The 22500-nt window shown below is 44.8% G+C and overlaps 1 protein-coding gene across 1 annotated transcript in view; it reads right to left on the minus strand.

Annotated features, from left to right (window-relative positions):
• The window catches only part of LOC123509629 (sodium channel protein para-like), a 91220-nt gene that overhangs the window by 54497 nt on the left and 14223 nt on the right, over positions 1-22500 (minus strand). The window contains 2 exon segments of the mRNA XM_045264062.1: positions 2733-2888; positions 22047-22403. Of these exon segments, the coding sequence (XP_045119997.1) occupies positions 2733-2888; positions 22047-22193 (303 nt within the window). The 5' untranslated portion in view covers positions 22194-22403.

The raw sequence follows: 22500 nt of genomic DNA on the forward strand, positions 1-22500 counted from the left end.
CAAAAGCAACCACCACCACAAGCAGATCATTAAATAGCAAGATTTCAAGACATCCCTTCTTTTCTGGCTAACTCTCTCAGACCTGCACGGGACTGGCAAATAAGTGGGGAGGTATTTTTCTTTCGTTTCATGTTGCCCTTGGACCACCTTTTCCCTTACATGAAAAAAATAAAGAAGGAAGCAAGCCCCAGGAACCAGCCTAGAAGAACACCCCAACCTGAACCAACACCACCAAGTTCTCGGATCGAACTCAGCCCAGCCAACCCGCGGACCCATTCACAGCTTCTTCCGTCCCTCCATTCTCTCTCTCTCTCTCTCTCTCTCTCTCTCTCTCTCTCTCGCTCCCATCGCCTCTTGTTTACTGAAATGTTCCCCTCTCACTTTTCCAACCTTGGCGCGTGATGTGAAGGGAAACAAGAGAGGGGAAAGAAAAGTGTGGGAAAAAAGGAGAAGGAAAATGATGTGAGGAGTAGAAGAGAGAGAGAAAAGGGAAAGAAGAGAAGAGAAACAGAGGAGAGAAGAGTAAGTATGGAAAAGAGGATAGGCAAAGTATAGGAAAAAAAAGGGAGAAGGAAGATGATAAGAAAAGAGTAGAAGAGAAAGGGAAGAGAAGAAGAGAACCAAGGAAATTAAGAAGAATAGAGAAGGAAAAGGAATAAAGCGTAGAGAAAAAATGTACATGAAAGAGGAGAGGAGGAGATGACTTGGAGGAGAAAGGAAAGGAGAGGAAGAGGCGAAAAGAGCAATAAAAGGGGATCAGTGAAGAAGAAAGAAGAGGAGGAAGAGGAATAAGGGGGAAAAAAACGAGCAACGAAGGAATGAAAAAGAGCAAGAACAAGAGAGAGAGAGAGAGAGAGAGAGAGAGAGAGAGAGAGAGAGAGAGAGAGAGAGAGAGTTGCAAGTCAGAAAAGGAGTGAAAGGAAGAGAGACAGGAAAAAGGGATGGAGTGGCAGGAGGAGGAGGAGGAGGATGGAGACGAGGAAAGATAACAGGCGAGGGAAGGAGGAGGAGGAGGAGGAGGAGGAGGAGATAGGGTGGATGGAGGAGGATCAGAGGGGTACTAAAAGGGATTAAAAGAAGGGGATCTGGATGTGATTGAGAAGAGGGAGAAATATTATGAAGTAGAGAGAGAGAGAGGAAGCGACAGCGAGAGAGAGAGAGAGAGAGAGAGAGAGAGAGAGAGAGAGAGAGAGAGAGAGAGAGAGAGTAGGGAAAGCCATTTTATCAGACGGAAATGAAGGAAATGGAAACTGCAATACGAAAAAAAGGAAAATCTTGTGGTTTATGAAATCGTAAAAATGTGAAAACAGAAAGATGAAATACAGACACGTAGACAAAAAACCTGCTAAAAGTAAGACGAAAAGCAGAAATAAAGTAAAAATAAGGAAACAAAATAAGATAAAGAAAATATCAAACAAAACCAAGCAAGAGGAAAAAGAATATAAAGAAAAAGGGAAGGGAGAAGGAAAAAGAAAAGAGAAGAAAAGAAATTAAAGAAAAATATAACCACTTTGAAAACAGAATCTACCTTTAGTACACAAGATAAGAAAAATAAGAAAAAAGAAAGAAAGATAAATGAAGGGAAAAAAGAAAAGGAAGGAAAAGAAAAGAGATGTTCATTATTAAACAGAATAGAGGAAAAAGAAAAGAAAAGAAAGGAAAAAGAAAAGGAAAAAACGCACAATTATCGAGAGAACACCATTACTACACAAGAAAAAAAGGAAAATAAGAACAAAAAAGAGAGAAAGAGGAAAGAAAAGGAAATGAGAACTAGGAAAAAAACTAAAAAAGACATAAAGAGGAGAGAAAAGGAAATGAGAACTAGGAAAAAAGAATAAAAAAGAGAGAAAGAGGAAATAAAAGGAAACAAGAACTAGGAAAACTAGGAAAAGAACAAAAGAGAGAAGGAAAGAAAAGGAAATGAGAACTAGGAAGAACAAAAAAGAGAGAATGAGGAACAAAAAGGAAATAAGAACTAGGAAAAGAATGGAAAAGAGAGAAAAGAAGGAAAAAATAAAGAAAACTAGGAAAGCAGAATCTAAGAAAAAAAGAAGAATCGAACACCATTATCAAGGAAATTTCTAAGATAATGAATATAAAAAGGAACACCATTATCAGAATCAAACCCCTTCAGATCACAAGCAATGGAATCGAATCGCCTTACCTTTTGGTTGCGGTACTACTGGTCAAAAAGAACTGGGAAAACAAAATATAAGAAGAAAAAGAAAGGAATCAAACACCATTATTAACCTCTTCAATACTGGGACACATTTTCACTTTGAGATTTGTGTACGATTAGACCATTTTATTGACATTAGTAAGGGTGTGTGGAGGTCAGAAGATTAATGGCCACAGTCTTCACTATTTTAATCCCTCCTATAAGTTTCTGAAGCTGTATAAAATTAGCTTAGCAAATAGTCAGCATGTTGTATATGGAAACGCGTCATGGTACTCAAGGGATTAACCTCTTCAGTACTGGGATGCATTTTTACCATGAATTTTTGGTGTGATTAAATGACTTTATTGACATTAGGAAGAGTCTATGGAGGTCAGAAGATTAATGGCCATAGTCTTCACTATTCTAACCCCCCACATAAGTTTCTGAGGCCGTATAAAATCACCAAATAGTAAACAGGATGAATATGGAAACGCGTCATGGTACTGAAGGGGTTAAGACATAAACACCTTCAAAACACCATTAGAACGTACGGAATGGCATCAAATCGCCTTACCTTTTGGTTGTGATAGTACTGGTCGATGTCCTCCAAGGGGACGCCCACCAGATCATCGGGGAAGGAACTCTGAAGGCGGTTGGGTAGCGGCATCCCCTGCTCCAGGTTAGGGTCTGCCTGCGGGCCTTCGTCGTCGTCATCGTCATTATACACAGGCTGAGGTGATGACAGCGGTGGGTTGTGACGCGGGAGTGGTGGTGGTGAGGGTGATGATGGTGACTGTGCTTGTGGTGGTGGTGGTAAGTGAGGGATGACTGTATGTGAGTGATGATGTGTTGTGGTGTTGAGTGTGGCTGTGGTGGTGAGGGTGATGATGGTGACTACTTGGAGTGGTGAGTGAGCGGTGTATGTATGAAAGAATGTTAGTGGTGATGTTGTTTTGTGGTGGTGTTGGCGTGTAGCTGTGGTTTTGACAGTGGTGATGGTGATTGTGGTTGTGGTGAGTGAGGGGTGAGTGTATGGAGGAATGTTAGTGGTGTTGAGGGTGGCTGTGGTGGTGAGGGTGATGGTGACTGGTGGTGGTGGTGGAGTGAGGAGTGAGTGTATGGAGGAATGTTAGTGGTGGTGCTGTGGTGGTGAAGGATATGTTTGTGATGGTGGTGGTGGTGTTGAATGAGGATGAATGTGTGGAAGAATGCTAATGATGGTGATACTGTATTGCAATGGTGTTGAATGCAATTGTGATGGTGAAGGATGTGTTTGTGGTGATGTTGATAATATTCTGGTGACTGAAATGCTATAATGATGTGTAGTAGTATATGTGTGGTAGTGGTGATGATGTGGTGAAGTGTGGTGAGTGAGTGATGATGTATGGTGAGTGAGTGATGATGGATGGTGAGTGTCAAGATGGTGACTGGCGGTATATACACAAATGGCTGAAGTGGTGATGACAAGTGTAGTGGTGATGAGAGGATAAAACACCAACAAAATGAAAAATAAACCCGCCTTTAACTTTTCACCATCCCTCCCTGTCCCCCTCCCATCTTCCCTCTGCCCGGGTCCCCCCTCCTCCTCTCCCCGTTACCCATCATGCACCTGGGACCGCGAGAGGTGGGGAGGAAGGGGGAGAATACTAAGAGACTCGCAGATTAATTTTTAATTCAAAGATATTTTCCTCTACCGGTGTAAAAAATAAATGTTTTTTTCTTTTTTGCTCGTCCATCTCCTCATCATCCTCCATTTTGTCCTTCCCTTCCCTCCCGAGTAAGGAGATAAAAGAGAGATTAAAGAAAAATACGGTAGATTAGCTTTCTGATACACCAGTTCCCTTTAATACCCTTTACTGTTATTATTATTGTTATTATTATCTCTATCATCATTATTTGTACGTATTACTATTGCTATCCTTATTCTACACTGCGTCATTCTTCTAAGAGCATTAAAAAAAAAGTTCACCATCTACATTATCTCCAGGCTAAATAAACAAGCTAGATGAGGCTCACTTAGCTCAAGGTCTAGTGGGCTAAGCAGTGTGTTTACCGAGCTGCTTACACATTCTATTAGAGCTAGTTAAACGTTACCCAACACTACCAAGATGTCACAGCTACCACTAAGTTACTGAGTGGCCAGGGGGAGAGGAAAATGTTAAAATTACTCTCAAATAACAAAAAGGTTAATTACTCAAACACCTCTACTTTACTCAACCCACCAGTGTGTTTACCTAGCCACGTACCTGTAGCTACACTAATTAATACGGGTTTTAATGGCTAAGTACAGGTGAACGCTCTCTCTCTCTCTCTCTCTCTCTCTCTCTCTCTCTCTCTACACCTGCGTGCTGGTTAACTAATGACTAGTATCCAATGCCAGGTGATGCGAGGGATTTTGTGGAGGTGTGGGATGAAAGAAACAGGGATCAGTGTGTGTGTGTGTGTGTGTGTGTGTGTGTGTGTGTGTGTGTGTGTGTGTGTGTGTGTGTGTACCAAAGACACTGATGTGGGTAACAAGGCTTAAAATGTGCGTGAGAGAGAGAGAGAGAGAGAGAGAGAGAGAGAGAGAGAGAGAGAGAGAGAGAGAGAGAGAGAGAATGTATATGATGATGAATGACGGGTGTAATGACGAACACGCAACTGAGTTAATGTGTAAGTGGTTTAATAAATGAGTGAGTGAGTGTGTGAATAAGACGGAGACCACATGTGACACCCCCCTTACGCCCTCCCCACCAAGACTGACTGCACGAGGAGCGAGTGGCGAAGTGGTGAAGTGGTGAAGTGAAGTGAAGGTCATATCGAAAATAATGATAAAACCTCCACGTCGCCAGGCTTGGGGAGAAAGGGTGAGAATCTTGACTGCCAACTTGCTGACTCTTACTTAGGCTGGAGGAATGAAGGAACATCGGCCTTAGCAAGTAACTGGTGAGGCAGGAAGCTTTAAGACCAGTTACTTGACTCACTAAAAGGCTGACACTCTTGCTGGCTCGCTGACTGACTGGCTGTCTATTGATTCTTGGAAGTGTGTGTACGTATGTGTGTATGTGCGAGTGTATTGAGCCCAAGTCTTATCGTATCTAGCTTTTCTTTCCATATCTTCTACCATTTTCTCCTTCTTGACCATACTGCCTTCCCGAAAGTCCCATGATTCACTCTTTGAGACATCGCCAACACACAGACACACACACACCTCTACTAACACAACACACACAATTGGTTCTATCCCTTGACACACACCAGGATCTATGTATCATCAAACCAAAGGACATCCCACGAAAATGATACGAGGTCTCTTGTACACGACACACACACATACACACAAACACACACACACATCAACATAACCTTTTCCTATCGCGTTATTTTGCCTACTCGTAAATTGAAACTGTCTGGTCTATTCTCTCCAGTGGCAGGATGTATGTACGGTATGTGGCGTGTGGGTGTGGTGGTGGGGATGTGGTGGGGATGTGGAGGGGATGTGGTGGGTGAGGCAAAGGGTTCAGCAGGTCACGTGGGTGTATATGTTAGGTGGATTACGTTGTTTTTGTTTTTGTTTTATTTGCTTCCCTTCATGCCTCCTACTCTATTTCGTTTTCTAATCCTCTTTCTTTCTTTCCCGTTTTCTCTTGCATAAATTCTTCATATTCCTACTCCTCTTCCTTTTTCTTCTTTCTTCAGTTGTGTCTTCTTTCCTCATTTATCACCTCTCACCTGTTTCCCTCCTGTTTTCTACCTAATTCTCTTCTTCCTTCACATTTTCCACTTCATGTCCCTTTCATCATAATGTTTCCTGTTGTATATTCCTTCTTCCTATGTACTTTTTATCATCCTATTCCTGTCCTCTCTCTTTCTCCAGATCGCATTTCCTTTATCTTCTTTTCCAGCTCACTAACCCTTTCCTTTCTTATCTTCCTCCCATGCACTCCCTTATCATTCTATTCTTTATGTTAATCCTTCCGTAATCCTTCCTCTTCTCTTCCTTGCTTCCTGTTCTTTATCCCATTCCTGTTCCTCTTCCCTTTCTCCTCTTTCAATCTCTTTCCACTTCGTCCCTTACTCTGTTCCTATCAGTTTCCCTTGTTCCTATTTCTCCATACACATTCTCTATTTCTCTTTCGTCACCTCCCTTCACTTCCCGTCCCTTGAAAACATAGGCGGCAGGAAGATTTCAGGGCTCAGGTGTTCGGGTTCCAGGTAGAGCCAGCCAGTCAGCGGCTACTATTTGCTTCTCGTGCTTCAGGTAAGAGTCAGGGGATAGCAGGAAGGCCAGACACGGGGCGGAGTGGGTGGAAGTGCTACACGAGCGGGAGAGGGCTGCGTAGAATGAAGGTAAGGGTTTAGAAGGACGCTATGGATGAGGTATGGACAGGTGTGCCATTAATCACTCACCACTACTCCTCCAACTCCTCCTCCTCCTCCTCCTCCTGTAGTAGTCGATGAGGCCACGTAGATCGTATCCTGAACGTCCTCGCTTGCGTCATGACCTTCCTTCTCTCTTCCTCCCATCTCTCACCCGTCCAGCCCCGCCCCTCCTCCCTGCAGCCCTCCTCTCCCATCCCTCCTTCTCTCGGCAGCCAAAACTCACCACCCAACTCCCTCCATTGATTTCATGAATTATTCCAGCGCCGCCCCATATAGCTAACACAAGGCACGTCCACCTTCTCCTCCAGGGCCTAACGGAATTCCTTGAGGAGCTACTGACGAGGAACTAGGCCAAGGAACACCTCCCTTCAAAGGAAATGTGGCCCATATACTCACATTGTCCCTCGGAAGTTTATTATTAGTGTACGTCTTTTAAAAACTTCTAAGCTAAAATTTCACTTAAAAGTTCTCCTAAAAATAGCCTTTAGAAACAGGGAAGGTTAAGTTCGGTTCCTTAAAGTAGTTCCTCGTGAGTGGCAGACTTTAGAACTGCTAAATATATTCTGAAAGTAATCCACTGCAAAGTCCCACGTCATGTCAGTCTAGATTCGAACTCAGGTGAAATACAATGTTCCTTACAAGTCCCTGAAGCCAACTAGTCAGTGCAGTCGTTCTAGAACTAAAGTACGATCCGTCCCTAAAAAAGCTGTCCCATAAAAATCTTGATACTTCAGCCCCTTTTTAAGTAAAACCAGTTCTTGAAACCAACTAAACTCTGGCCAGTCCTTCACAACAATCCCAATAACACCCTGATACGTGACGGCACTCCCCCTTATCCCCTTTAACAGGACAACGCCTCGTAGCGCCACCCTCCCTCAGGCAAGTCCCCCACCTAGGCCCCACTACCCCAGTCATGCACCGGGCCACCCTCTGAGGCAGCCTGGGAACACTCCCTTATGTACAGCAAGACGGGTGTGTCCTTCAAGTGCCCTAAGCCGCAGCGACGCACCAGACAGCGGCCACACGGGCAACACGCACCATAGCTCACCTCCCTCAAGCCATGCAGGGAGGACTCCTGACTACAGCGTCGCCTGCGTCGCTAGATAAAGCGTGACGGTACGAAGCGAGTGAACTGTGGCAACGAGGCGACACTCACGACCCCAAGCATCCCTCAGGGGGGGGGGAGGAAAGGAGCTTTGGGACCCCGGGGGGCACTGGGGCCATGAGCGCCGGACGACAAACTGCCTGTGGGATGGCGCCAGTGTCTCCCAGCTACGGTGAGTAACAATCTGGGCGTGGCCGGCAAGGAAGGCGTGTCGCGGCGTGGCGTGGCCGGGACGGAGGTAATGTGAAGCAGTTGGAGGCACACACGCACACGCACACGCACGTACACACACACACACACACACACACACACACACACACACATGTACCCGTACACGCACGCACACCCTGTCGTCACGTCTCGGCAGGGCGGACGGCGCAAATTAGGGTCAGCAGTAGACTTCTTCATGGTGCAGTGCGGTGTGTGTGTGTGTGTGTGTGTGTGTGTGTGTGTGTGTGTGTGTGTGTGTGCCGCTCATCAACGTTCCCTCCAAACCGGCACGGCACAAGGGGTGAGCAGGCGCCCCTTCCAGGCCACGGGCGTGACGTCAGAGGGTGTGGGGGAGAGGGGGAGGGACGTGTCACCTCCCTTGCATGGCGACACGCAGCAGCAGCAGACCCTTGGCAACGCTACCTACAAGACTATCGTTCCTACTTGAGCTCAGGCCGACTACAGCACTAGGTATGCAGGTGGAGTGAGGGGACAGAGTAGGTGGGGGTGAAGGGTGGCAGAGCTGGGCTGGAGCTCTGTTGGAGTGCAGGGGGCAGGGTACTGACAGGCAGGGGTGAAAGGATAGGGAAGCAAGGACGTGGGCATTGTAAAATAAGGAAGCTATGAGGTATTACTCGTATGGGGAAAGGATATGGAGGCTGTAACTGCTATGAATAAAGAGAAGAGGCTTTAAAATTATATTACACTATGACACGGTAAAAAAAAAAAAAAAAGCACCAATTGACTGAAAAAGGGTATGTATAATGTGAGGAACAGGGGGATATGCTAAGGGAACGCTGAATACAAGGCTCTTAAGACGGGTAACAATGGCAGTGTGGGAGGACGGTGAAGGGAACAAACAGTCAGGGACCTAGAAGAGGGAAGGGACTATGCAAAGGGAAAAGGAATTGGAATGGGGAGGAAGCGTGAGAGACTATCATAGGCCTGGCATAGTGATGGTCTGGTGGGCCGGGCCAGGCTGGTGTGTGGGGGCCAGACAGCTGGTAACCTATCTAGGAGTGCGCCTGGTGGTGTGTGGGGGCCGGGATCGACTGGGCCAAGGGTAAGGAGGACGGAGTGAGGACAAGTGCCTGAAGAGTCTAATATTCCCACCGAGAACAAATCCCAACATGACCTTCCAATACATCGCGGTGGTGAGAATCTAGGTCAGTCACTTTCATCGTCCATTATTCGCACTAAAAACAAAATGACACAATGAAAAATGCTAAATATAGAAATAAAAGGAAAAATAAAAACTACGAAGGGTTTTTTTTTTTTCGTCTATGTTGACCATCTTGCTTAAACGTGAAGTGGCTGGGGACAAAACTAGGTCACTCCCATATCAACATTCCCACGCACTGAAAAACAAACCACTTCACCGCAACGCTCAAAAACCCTCAGTATCTCAAAAAAGACAAAAACTGGGTCACTCTTACGCACCACCGCCACCACCATCACCACCACCACTATCATCATCATCATCATTAAGAAGCACAACTAATCTAGCAAAGTAAGGAGACAGATATTTAAACATTTCACAAAGTTCTCCACTCCAGTCTCTCTCTCTCTCTCTCTACTCATAATACCATACATCATTACAATTAACAAACACTAAGACACTTAACCTAACCTAACCTAACTTGTCTCACTCCGTACATGGCACCCTGATCTTAAAGGCACTCGACCCCGCTACTCGTGACCCCTGACCCGTGACCCAGTGACCCGCTTGGCAGCCTGGAGTCCTGCGGCGGCTGTCCTGGCCGGGATGAAGATCTAATCGGAGGTCACAAGCAGGATTGTTGTTTGCTACCAATATTAGAAGACAGGAAACTGTAATCAAATACCTCTTCTCCTCCTCCTCCACCTCCTCCACCTCCTCCTCCTCCTCCTCCTCTGCCCTTCTTGCCTCTCTGTTTACCGGGGAAAAAGGGAAGAGATGAAGGGAAGAGCATGGTGAGTGAAAAGGCAGAAGGGTAAACAAACACACACACACACACGCACACTCACACGCAAACACACACACACACACACACACACACACACACACACACACACACACACACACACACACACACACACACACACACACACACACACACACACACACACACGATAGACACGTTCACTTCCCTTCACGTGACCAATACGTTCGTGTTCCCCACGAAATTGTGTCCATTCCGAGAGTCATCAAGACCTATACAGCTCTCCAAAAAACCTCTCTCACCATGAAAAAAGTAAAAAAAAAAAAAAAAAGCCTTGAAAAGATTAAAAGACAAAAAAAATAACGTTCCTGCTAAAAATAAAGGTAGAAAATGTAAAGAAAAGACATAGAAGCTCAGTTAGATTGATTTAGCTAGGTTAGATTATGTTTGACGGAAAGAATTACAGAAAAACACACCTTGGAAGAATTGAAATATAGAAAAAAAAACACATCAAGCTAATAAAGATAGAAAATGGAAAGAAAAGACATGGAAGCTAAGTTAGATCAAGTTAGATAATGTTTTTGGGAAAATCACAAAATACACGCTTTGGAAAGATAAAAGATAGAAAAATAAAAACCATCATACTAAAAGAAAGACAGAAAAAGAAAACAAAACAAAGGAAAGTCAGTCAGGTGAAGTGAGACTGATTTAGTTACGTTAGCTTATGATAGAAGAAAAAAAATATCACCAAAACACGCCTTGAAAAGAGACAAACAAATATAAAACTACAGAAAAGGGCAAAATAAACACATAAAATTTAGTCAGTACAGTTAAATTAGACCAGTTTAGTTACGTTAGGTTGATTTAGACACGGCAAGGTACTGTAACTTTACCTAAGAGAGAGAGAGAGAGAGAGAGAGAGAGAGAGAGAGAGAGAGAGAGAGAGAGAGAGAGAGAGAGAGAGAGAGAGAGAGAGAGAGAGAAACAGAAAGGAAAAGAGAGAGAAAGACGAAGAAACAGAAAGAAAAAGAAAGAGAGAAAGAGAAAGAGCGTCCGTGAGAAAGTGTCCGTGTAAGAGAGTCCGTTTGAGCGTCCGTATGAGAATTCCGTGCGAAAATGTCCGTGCGAAAATGTCCGTGCGAGAGTGTCCGTACGTACCGCCCACCTCTCTACAGGACAAGACGTTTACCGGTCACGCAAAGGACACCACGTACTATTCTTCCGGCGTGATACAATTCCGAAGAGGGGGAGGGAGAGACAGCCCCCTATGAGTGGGACACAAAAGGGGGCAGAATGGAGGGAGAGGGGGGGCGTTGTTAAGGTGGAGGTAAAGTGGAAGGGGTTGTTTTCTGGTGGAGGGTAAATTGATGCAGGTGGAGTGGTGATAGTGGTAGTGGTGGTGGTGGTGGTGGTGGTGGTGGTTATAGGCACGACAATGTAGGTAGAGAGAGAGAGAGAGAGAGAGAGAGAGAGAGAGAGAGAGAGAGAGAGAGAGAGAGAGAGAGAGAGAGAGAGATCAATACTCTATTTCTGTCTGCCCTAAGCTACCGCACCACACCGCCGCCAGGACACCAGGACGCACCAGCGAACCACCACATTCCGGAATGAACCACAGAGAACCGGACTGACGGGCCATCACACGGAACATTCCCGAGAAGAGGAAGCGAACCGAGCCCTCCGTGACGAACCGGGCCAGAGAACAAAGAGCAAATGTAGAACCGGAAGGGAATATGGACCGAATTGGATAAAAATGAACCGGCATGTACCAAGATGGACCGGAGGGAATCGCAATGCACCAGGTTACAGTGAAGTATGAAAATACCGGACCGGAACGCGATGAACCGGTGAACCAAGAAGAACCGGAAAGGACCGTACTGAACCAAAATGAAGTGAGACAGACAGAGAACCGAGATGGACGACGGAAAATCAGCTGAGGGAACCAATGATGAACCGGAAAACGTAACGAGACATAAGGAACCGGAAATAGACCGTAGTGAAATAAGATGAACCGAAGAATGAACCAAATAGCCGAACTACAACGAAAAGCTGAAAACCTAAGACATAAAATTAACCTTAGCGAACCGGTACGCAATAATTAGAACCAGAATATGGAACCGTACTTAAGCAACGGACCTCAGACATCCATATAGAACCAAACCAATAGAAAGAAACGTATCAGAAGCAGCAAGAGTGAACCGAATTGAACCGAAGGCAGTAACCGACAATCCGGAATGAATAAAAAAAAACTAAGAATGCTAAAAATGGAACCGAAATGAATAAATTAACCGAACCAGCTGATATGAACCCCCAAATGGACCGGAACTGGGGGACTGAGGGTAGAATAACGAACTATGAACCAGGAAATGAAGCAATGAACCCCCTAAGACATGAAACACTCAAATGAACTACGAGTGAAGTATTTTGAATAGAAACGAACCGCAGTGAACCGGACTGAACCAAGATTCATTAAGGAGGTTCATTTGCCGCGTGAAGCTTGGAGGAGAAAAAGCAGGTTGTGAAAGAGAGAGAGAGAGAGAGAGAGAGAGAGAGAGAGAGAGAGAGAGAGAGAGAGAGAGAGAGAGAGAGAGAGAGAGAGAGAGAGAGAGAGAGAGAGAGAGTAAACAAAATCTCTCTCTCTCTCTCTCTCTCTCTCTCTCTCTCACATTTTCCTCTTCGTCAATTTTCCTCACATTTTTTCTCCTTTTCTTTTTTTTTTCTCTCTCATCTTTTTTTTTTCTTTTTCCGTTCCTCTTTTCATTTTTCATCGCTTCTTTTCTCCTCATCTTTCTTCAACGGAGCCTTCACACACAAGCACACATTCATTTCTCTCTCTCTCTCTCTCTCTCTCTCTCTCACATACACAGAGGGGGTCAGGGGAGACACAAAATGGATTCATGGGAGAGCATACAGAAAGAGAGAGAGAGAGAGAGAGAGAGAGAGAGAGAGAGAGAGAGAGAGAGAGAGAGAGAGAGAGAGAGAGAGAGAGAGAGAGAGAATAACATGGGCAAGGAGGCAGACAAAATTCGACTAGCAAGGTTAATCATCATCATCATCATCATCATCATCATCATACCATATACCAAATCAAGAAACAGCGAGAGAGAGAGAGAGAGAGAGAGAGAGAGAGAGAGAGAGAGAGAGAGAGAGAGAGAGAGAGAGAGAGAGAGAGAGAGAGCCAGGCATACAAAGCAAGTAGTAAAAAGTTAATAGCAGGAGCAGCAGAAGCAATATTTGTAGGTTGAAACTCTCTTGCCAAACAGACCAAGCAGAGAGAGAGAGAGAGAGAGAGAGAGAGAGAGAGAGAGAGAGAGAGAGAGAGAGAGAGAGAGAGAGAGAGAGAGAGAGAGAATAACAATAACATACAAGGTTCACAGCCACGCATTACAAAACTCACTTTAATATACAACAGAAATAAACAAGTGCATAATAAAAAGAGAGAGAGAGAGAGAGAGAGAGAGAGCGAGAGACAGAGAGAGAGAGCTATTTTCTCACTATCTCTAAAACAAACACGACCAACCCCCACGACAGTCAGTCCTTATTGAGTCGTACCCGCTGCATTGTGGTCGTGGTGGTGGTGGTGGTGGTGGTGGTGAGTGGGTAAGAATAACATTGATAGTGACAGTGATGGTGAATGATACAGTGATGATAGTGACAGTAGGTGGGTTGGTGATGGTGTCTTGTTACCCTGCACCGTGACTACTGAGTTCAGGTCTTCGTCTTGTTCTCTGTTGGTGGTGATGAGAAGGAAGGAAGGAGGGTTATCAAGGTTACTGTAAGCCTTCCCTCTGGTGGTGGTAGCGGTGGTGGTGGTGGTGGTGGTGAGGAAGGGTAGAAATGGTGTGAGGCTGGTTGGCTTCCTGCAGCTTCATGCGTGGTGGTGATTGCAAGGAGGAGGAGGAGGAGGAGGAGGAGGAGGAGGAGGAGGAGGAGGTGGTGGTGGTGGTGGTGGTGGTGAGGAGGAGGTTGTGGGGGAAGAGGATTGTGGGTGGAACGAAGGAAAGGAGAGGAGAGAGAGAGAGAGAGAGAGAGAGAGAGAGAGAGAGAGAGAGAGAGAGAGAGAGAGAGAGAGAGAGAGAGAGAGAGAGAGAGATAGCGGATGAAAATGAATAACATGAGGAGATGGTGATGTAAGAATATGTAGAAGGAGAAGGAAAGAAAAAAAAGGAAGAGAAGGAGAAGAAAAAGAAGCCAGAATTGTAGTACCCGGCTTATCTTTCCTTCCTTTCCTTCACTTCCTTCCTCTCCTTCTCTCCTTCGTCCCCAGCAGGAGGTTGCCGCCGGCCGCTTGACCCTCGCATGACACTCTTTCGTGCGAGGGAAGAGGGACGTGGCAGGGGAGGCGCAGGGGTGGCTAGGGCGGGACTGGGGAGTAGGGGCAAAGAAGCAGGAAGATGGAGGAAGGAGGAAAAACGGTTAAGGAGGGGGAGAGGACATTGGAAGGGGACTCATGAAGGGGAAGACGTCAGAAGGTTAGTATTCATCCCCACGAGGATTTGGGGGATAGTTCTGGTTGCGTTGGAGTGTTTTGGGAGAGGCGGTTAAGTTGAAATGGTAGCCGATTAGATCCTAAAGAGCCGCGTTATTCTAATCTTGTTTTCTTGTTTTGGTTTCTTGGAACGAGTAAGAGAGAGAGAGAGAGAGAGAGAGAGAGAGAGAGAGAGAGAGAGAGAGAGAGAGAGAGAGATGCTGTAGCCGTTTAAACACATACTCAATTTTTTCTATCAGAGCAAGGTAGAGAATGGCAATAACATATCCTATAATTTTTCTCTTTCTTTCTTTTTTTCTCTCTCTCTCTCTCCTGTGCGGTTCATTTCAAGGTCAGACTGTGGAGAGCGGTTGTGTAATCTTAATAAAACGTCTCTGGGCTTCCCTTCTCACGGTGCGGCTGTGTTTTAATTAAGTCTCGAGTCTTTTTTTTATCTTTCATCGTGGAGTCAATCTTGCGGGAAGCCTTTGAAACAGACCGTAGCTAATATCATCTTTACTTTCATTGTTTTTTATCTTTATTATCAGAAGGGAGTGAGATCTTAGCGTGTATCAGTAACGTAACATCAAGGAACATCCCTCTTGTGCCTCACGCGGATTACATGAGTATACCCTTCACATCTTCCGGCTTGACTCTTATTCTTTTTCATGAGTGAGTTTTTGTGGAGAAGGTACAAACGTGTGGCTGTCAACGTCCTTTCCACCGAACGACAATACAAGAGTTGGAAAGGAGATACGGTTTCAATGAAGTCTCTTATGCAAGGCTCATCACAGGGCAATCAATGAGAGAGAGAGAGAGAGAGAGAGAGAGAGAGAGAGAGAGAGAGAGAGAGAGAGAGAGAGAGAGAGAGAGAGAGAGAGAGAGAGAGAGAGACGCATTATGACTTTGCTATAACGCGTTCATTCACTCTCAGTCTATCAATTCCACGCTTTCCACTGCTCTTGGCCACTGTCCTCTTATGTACACGATCAATTAATCAATCAATTTAAAAAAAAAAGCCATCAGTGAAAACTAATATGCCTTATGAGTCAAAAATACATCACTGCGTAGCTTTTCCCTCCCACTCTCTCTCTCTGTAAACCCGGAGGCGGAGAGATAGAGAAAGAGAGAGAGAGAGGCGAATCGAGGCTAGGCGAGGCGTGCGGCGCGAGAATGTTTATAAAAATCGCAGAAATTCCCGAATATTTAAATTTCTCCCGAATCCTCCAACTTAACCAAGAGGAAGTTAAAGTTTACAATTCATGTTGGGCTCGTGGGTGAAGGGAAGAGGGGGAGAGGAGGCTGAGGGGAACGAGGGAAGGTAAAATATGTGTGGGAGCATCTTGGTTCCATAGAAGTAGGGGAAAGAGATGCGAGGGAAGGATGAGGGGAAGGAGGGACTAAAATGAAGGAAGGGGAGGCATTCGAGGAGCAGGTACAGATGTGAGGGAAGATAAGTGAGGGAAATGGCGTAAGGTAGTAAGGATAACATGACCGAGGGGAAGAAATAGGAAGATAAGGAGAAGGAAAGAGCAAAAGAGAACAAAGAGGAAAAAGAAGAATGGAATTAAAATGAAGGAAAAGAGGAGTAGGAATAGAGGAGAGGGAACGAAGGAAAAGATAGATTATGAAGGAGAGGAATTAAGAGAAGGAGGAATCAAGAAGGAAAAAGCGAGAGAGACTGTAGGGGAAGGAAGAGGAAGGTAAATAGAAAATAAAGGTAACGTAAGGTAAGGTTAGTTAAGGTAAGATTAGGTTAGGTTAGATTTGGTTAGACAAGTTAAAATTGATTTGGTTGATAAGGTAAGGTTAGGTAAGGTGAGGCAAAGTAAGGTAAGGTAAATTTGTGTTAGGTTAGACAAGGTAAGGTAAGAAAACGTTGAGGTAAGATAAAGTAATATGACAGCGATTTAAATGTTACAGGTAAGGTCAGGTAAGGTCAGGAGGTATATCGAGATAGACTTTACAGATAGGAGCAGGTAAGGGAAGGTCAGGTCTGGCTCAGGGAAGGTCACGGATAGGGTAGAGGTAGGAACATAACCTTAATTAAGAGGAAGCTGGGAGGCACCTGGGGAATAGGCAGGTGTGGTGGAGGTGTGTGAGGTGACGGGGAGAGATTAGTTAGGCAGGTGATACTGAGATAATAGTAAAGTAAAACATCATCAGCTCATGCAGAATAGACAACTCACTAAATAACTTCGACCTGTTACTTAGGTGTGTTTCAATGTTGAGGTGTTTTACAATGGCTATCTTAGAATCTATTAATTTAGTATGAAAACAACAGCACTTTCTTTTTTTATTGTTTTCTTTTAGTTTTTAGTCTTTTTTTTTTTTTTTTGCGTTTCCCCAAAAGTGTGATACCAATACAAAAACAGACCATAACTTTTTTTAATGTTTTCAGACAGATGTGTTAAAAAAAATAAATGTATTCTGATTTATTTATACCTTTGTGTGTGTGTGTGTGTGTGTGTGTGTGTGTGTGTGTGTGTGTGTGTGTGTGTCCCAAATAAAATCTTAAATGTAGTCGTATCCAATATTACATACCCAGTGTGTGTGTGTGTGTGTGTGTGTGTGTGTGTGTGTGTGTGTGTGTGTGTGTGTGTGTGTGTGTGTGTGTGTGTGTGTACAATGTCCCCTGAAATACAATCCCTCCTGCGTGCCCCGTGCCCCGTGCCCTGTGAGCCGCCCTCCCGTGAGCAAGTAAGGTAAGTAAGGCAGGTAATGAAGTAAGGTGACCTAGCACTAATTGGCAGCAAGGTGAGGTGAAGCCTGTGACCCCTGGAGGCACCATCATCGCACGAGGCCAGTCTTGTTGGCCCCATCAAGACTGGGACGGGGGTGGGAGGCAGCAAGAGGCTAAGAGACGTAACAGTAGTAGTAGAAAGAGATAGATCACATGACCAACTCAAGTCAATCCAAAAAATCAACCAAACTAAGGAAGGAAATCAACCAAAGATGCTGGATTCAATTCAGTATAGACAGTGTAATAAGAGCAAGCAAACCCTTACTTCTTTCTTCTTTCTGCCAAATTTCATTCCACCACCCTGGGGGGACGGGGGGAGAAGGGAGACACTGCGGTTAGGAAGATACACACACACGCACACGAGCGCGCACTCACGCACGCGCAGAAGACAACGTGCGGGCAAAATGCAATACAGTAAAGGGGAAAAAAGCTGCAAAGTTAAAGGGGGACACAAAAAAGGGGACACATAGAGGGGACACAAGGGGACTTTTAAAGAGGGAAAATGGGGCAGAGAGGGGACTTAATGTCTAAATATAGGGGGTACTTTAGAATATTAAAGGGAGGGCAATGAAGAGGGACCACAAGGGGGCTGCTGGGGAAAGAGGGGACCTGCTGTCTAAATATAGGGGGTCCTTAGGGAATTAAAGGGAAGGGGGACTAGGCAATAGAAAATGGGTAAAGGGGAGCTGTTAAAGGGATAAAGGGAGACCAGAAGAAGGGGAACTAATAGCTAAAGGGAGGGGAAGGGAGAATACAATGCTGATTTCTAAGTGGAGAGGAAAAAAAGAAGAGAAAAGGAAAAAAACTAAGAAAAAGGGAGAATATTTGAGAGAGAGAGAGAGAGAGAGAGAGAGAGAGAGAGAGAGAGAGAGAGAGAGAGAGAGATTTATCGTACTAAAATCACACAGCATTGTTAGTAAATAGTGAAGGAAGGGGAGGTGGGAGGAAAGTGGAGGGAAGGGGGAGGGAGGAAGGGATGTGGAGGGATTAGAACTTAAGGGAGGGAGGGAGGAGATAAGAGGGGAAGGAAACAAGCTATTAGGGGAACAATGGGACGCTGGAAAAGCAAAAAAAAAAAAAAAAAAAATGACAATAACAATAATGAAAAAAAAAAAAAAAATCTGAGGAGAATCTAAACAAGAGGCACATTGAGAAACACACTAAAGGTACACAAATCTATTAAGTAAAAGTTAAGTAAGTAAACACACACACACACACACACACACACACACACACACACACACACACACACACACAAGTAAGTATTGGCACAGGTAATGGTAACACAGGAGAACACAAAGGAAGATCACACAGCAGCATCAGCAGACCTGTTGGCCCACACCAGGCTGTTTTGGGGGATCACGTAAGCACATTGATAGAACAGGGAAGAGTCATAACACGCACACACACACACACACACACACACACACATACACACATACACACACACACACACAAACACTCAGACACGCAATTGAGTTTACACTGGCATCTTTTTCCATTAATTCCACGTAAATGTGTTATATTTTTTCCTTCCTTCATAAATTCCTCATCAAATCAGAATCCACATTTTCATTTATCTATAAGCGAATTTATTTGATCTATTTTTCATATTCCGTAGAAGAGAGCAGTTCTTTTTTTTTTTTTTTTGTTAGTCTACGTTATAAAATTTCACAAAAAGATAGATAAAAGTACACAAGAAGAGGGAAAATGCCTGTATAAACACACACACACACACACACACACACACACACACACACACACACACACACACACACACACACACAAATGAAAGCAGAACAAACTGTGAGAGAAAAAAGAAAAGAAAAAGAAAAGGAGATAGACCTTAGAGACTTAAGAGAGTTAGTAGACAAAAGCACACGTGTTGAGAAGGGTGATGAAGGAAGCACATTACGGGGCCAGTGAATACTTTAAAGGGGCGGGACAACACACTGTAGAAAAGGAAGACTTAAAAAGGACCATTGAAACGCTATAGAACGGAAGCACACACAGAGTTTATCCTTTAGGGACACAGGAGAGAGAGAGAGAGAGAGAGAGAGAGAGAGAGAGAGAGAGAGAGAGAGAGAGAGAGAGATTAAAGGGAAAAAATATGATGGAAGGGAATCTGCTAAAAATATATTAAAAAGAGGAGGAGGAGGAGGAGGAGGAGGAGGAGGAGGAGGAGGAGGAGGATAAATTTATTGACAATAGAAATATGTTAAAATGAAGCAGAGAGTATGAATATTTTTAGGGAGCAATGCAGTATTTCAAAGTGTGATCCGGGAGAGAGAGAGAGAGAGAGAGAGAGAGAGAGAGAGAGAGAGAGAGAGAAATAATAAAAAGAAGAAAACGAGTGAAAAGGTAAGAAAAAAAGAGAAATAATAAACGGATAAATTTGCATAATGAAAGAAAACATTGAATAAGACACACACACACACACACACACACACATTTATATAAACAATAATAAAAGAAAAAAAACGAGGGATTATGAAAGAAAACGGTGGATAATTGGAACTGGTAAAGGGGAAACTACATCAAAACACACACACACACACACACACACACACACACACACACACACACACACAGAGGCTGAAAAAAGTAAGTCATTAGTGAGAGACCATAACAATAACAACAACAACATCAACAACAACAACAATAACAATAAAAATCAGAACTAGAGAAGGAGGACAACTGTAATAAGAAAAAAAAAACAATTAAAAAAACAACAACAACAGCAACACTACTAATCACTCTACAAACAACAACAACAATCACAAACAAACAACAACAACAACGTGAATTACAAACATCAACAGTAACAATCAGTGAGGGGGAAGAGTGGGGGGGGAGAGGGAAGAGGGAGGGTACAAAGAGGGAGGATTATGAAACTATAATCTACAAAGGGTGCCAAGAGATTCAAAATTAGGCAACGTACTACAGCATAGGAAGGTTCGGTGCGCTTAACAACTCGGCCCATCATTGTCATCATCATTATTATCTTTATACAAGACTTGCCATATGTAGACTTAACCTCTTCAATACTGGGACACATTTTTGCCTTGAGATTTCTGTACGATTAGACCATTTTCTTGACATTAGGAAGGGCTCATGGAGGTCAGAAGATTAATGGCCATTGTCGTCACTATTTTAATCCCCTCATAAGTTTCTAAAGCTGTACATTTCTACCTTGAGATTTGTGTACGATTAGACCATTTTCTTGACATTAGAAAGGGCTCATGGAGGTCAGAAGATTAATGGCCATTGTCTTCACTATTTTAATCCCCTCATAAGTTTCTGAAGCTGTACATTTCTACCTTGAGATTTGTGTATGATCAGACCATTTTCTTGACATTAGGAAGGAGTCATGGAGGTCAGAAGATTAATGGCCATTGTCTTCACTATTTTAATCTCCTCATAAGTTTCTGAAGCTGTACAAAATCTTCAAATAGTAAGCAGAACGAGTATAGAAATGTGGCATGGTGCTGAAGGGGTTAATGGCTTTCTGTAGCTCACTATTGTCATTATTATTTACCTACAGACATTGGGAATGGTTGGGGATCGCTGAAGAAGGCACTGTAGAAGGAATACAAGGATAGCGATGAATTCCTACAGCTTCTCATTTTACTTATCTATCTTCATCATCTTTTACCTGAAAGGATCTCTGCAGGATGCACTGAAGAAGGAATACAAGAATAGAGATGGCTTCCTACAGTTTCTCATTTGTCTTATCTATCTTCATCATTCTTTACCTGAAGGGATCTCTGACAGCACTGAAGAAGGGACTAAAGGACAAACTCGCCAGCTCATCTCTTCTTTCCTGCATGACTTTCACTGCAGTGGGAGGTCTTGTGGAGGGAGGGGGATGGTGTTGGGGTGTTGCAGAGAAGGGCAAGTGGGGAGGGTAGGAATAGACAGAGATGTTTTGAGCTTTAATCATCTTATTTTTGCTTTCAATGAGTGTCTGAAGTCCTTGGGGTTGTCTAGAGGAACACAATGGGGTTAAGGGAGAGGGATAGTGACGAGAAATGACTTAAAACGCAGTCCTTTTCTATTAGCGCATCTTAGTTTCTGCACGGCGCCGTCTGGGTGTGTGCAGGGGTGAGGGGGCGGAGCGTGGAGGGACAGGGATAGGCAGGGAGGGGAGGGGAGGCGTGAGAGAGGCCGTGAAGTGAAGGGAAGGGCTTACAATTCTATCTTTTGTCCTTTTTCTATTATCATCCTATCCTTTTGCGTCCATAGGTTTGTGGTGAGGGGTGAGGGAGAGGTCTAAGGGAGGCAGTGAAGTGGAGAGGGCGCTGGGAGAGGACGGGCGTGCGGGCGGGGCTCGAGCGGCAGCCACACCGAACCTTCCTGACGCAGTTGCCAGTGATCGCGATAAATGTTAGACTCAAAGGTCGCGGGTCATGGAGGCGCTGCGGTGACTCCTCCTCCTCCTCTTCCTCCTCCTCCTCCTCCTCCTCCTCTTCATTCTCCTCTTCCTCCTAGTCTTCATTCTACATCCTTTAGCTACTGATTCACCAGCCAGCCAGTCACTCCTGCAGGCAGCGTGGCGGCGGCTGAGGCGTGGTGGTGGTAACGGAGGGGATGTAGGTCACGGCGGCGCCTCCACAGCCGCTAAGGTCATGGCAGGAGACGGGACAAGAGAGGGCCAGGGGGAGATTCTTCTGTCTCTTCAGCACCTTGGCATGACTGTCTTCTCTTACTGCTTCCTCCATTCACTACCTTACACCATTCTTCTCCTCACTCTGCTATTTCTTTTTTGTCTTCCCTTTTAAAACCATGTCATATAGTTTCCTTCTCCTTCTCCCTTCAGTATCTTATCTTAATTCATCCTCCTCCTCCTTCTCCTCCTCCTGCTGATGCCTTCCACGTCACTCTCCGTCATGTGCAGCCACTCACTGACACACACTCTTCCCTGCGAGGCGCTCTAGCAATGCCACCTTACCTTACTGAACCACCCAGCCAAACCCTTAACAGCACTTACTACTATTACTTCCTCAAACCCTACAACAGCTTATCGTCCTCCTACTCCTCCTACTCCTACTTCTTCTTCCCCTCTAGCAGTGTGGCCTTACCTCCCCCTCCTCCTTCTTCTTTTGTAGTTCATTCTTCTTAGCATTTTCCTCGGCGATGCGGGCTTCTATGGCAGCAAGACTCTCCTGTGTGAACGGACGAAACACACTACGTTCCTCTTCATTCAAACTCTCGGATTCTTCACTCATGGTCTACAACAGGTACCAGTACATGACCGCCTGGACTGGCTGCCTTCCTGCGTCTTCTGTCTCCTGCTGTTGCTGCGGATACTGGGCTGGCTCCTGCTGATACTGCTGCTGCTGCTGCTGCTGCTTACGCTGCTGCTGGTATGGATGCTGGTGTGGTAGATAAACAGAGGTGGCCTGAGCTGCTCCCTCACACCAACCGCAGCTCCACCACTGCAAAGAAAGAGAGTGCTGTTAGACTATGCTGTGTGCTGTGTGTGTGTGTGTGTGTGTGTGTGTGTGTGTGTGTGTGTGTGTGTGTGTTCGTGTT

Source organism: Portunus trituberculatus, chromosome 27 (genome assembly GCF_017591435.1).
Source record: "Portunus trituberculatus isolate SZX2019 chromosome 27, ASM1759143v1, whole genome shotgun sequence".
Taxonomy (NCBI): domain Eukaryota; kingdom Metazoa; phylum Arthropoda; class Malacostraca; order Decapoda; family Portunidae; genus Portunus; species Portunus trituberculatus.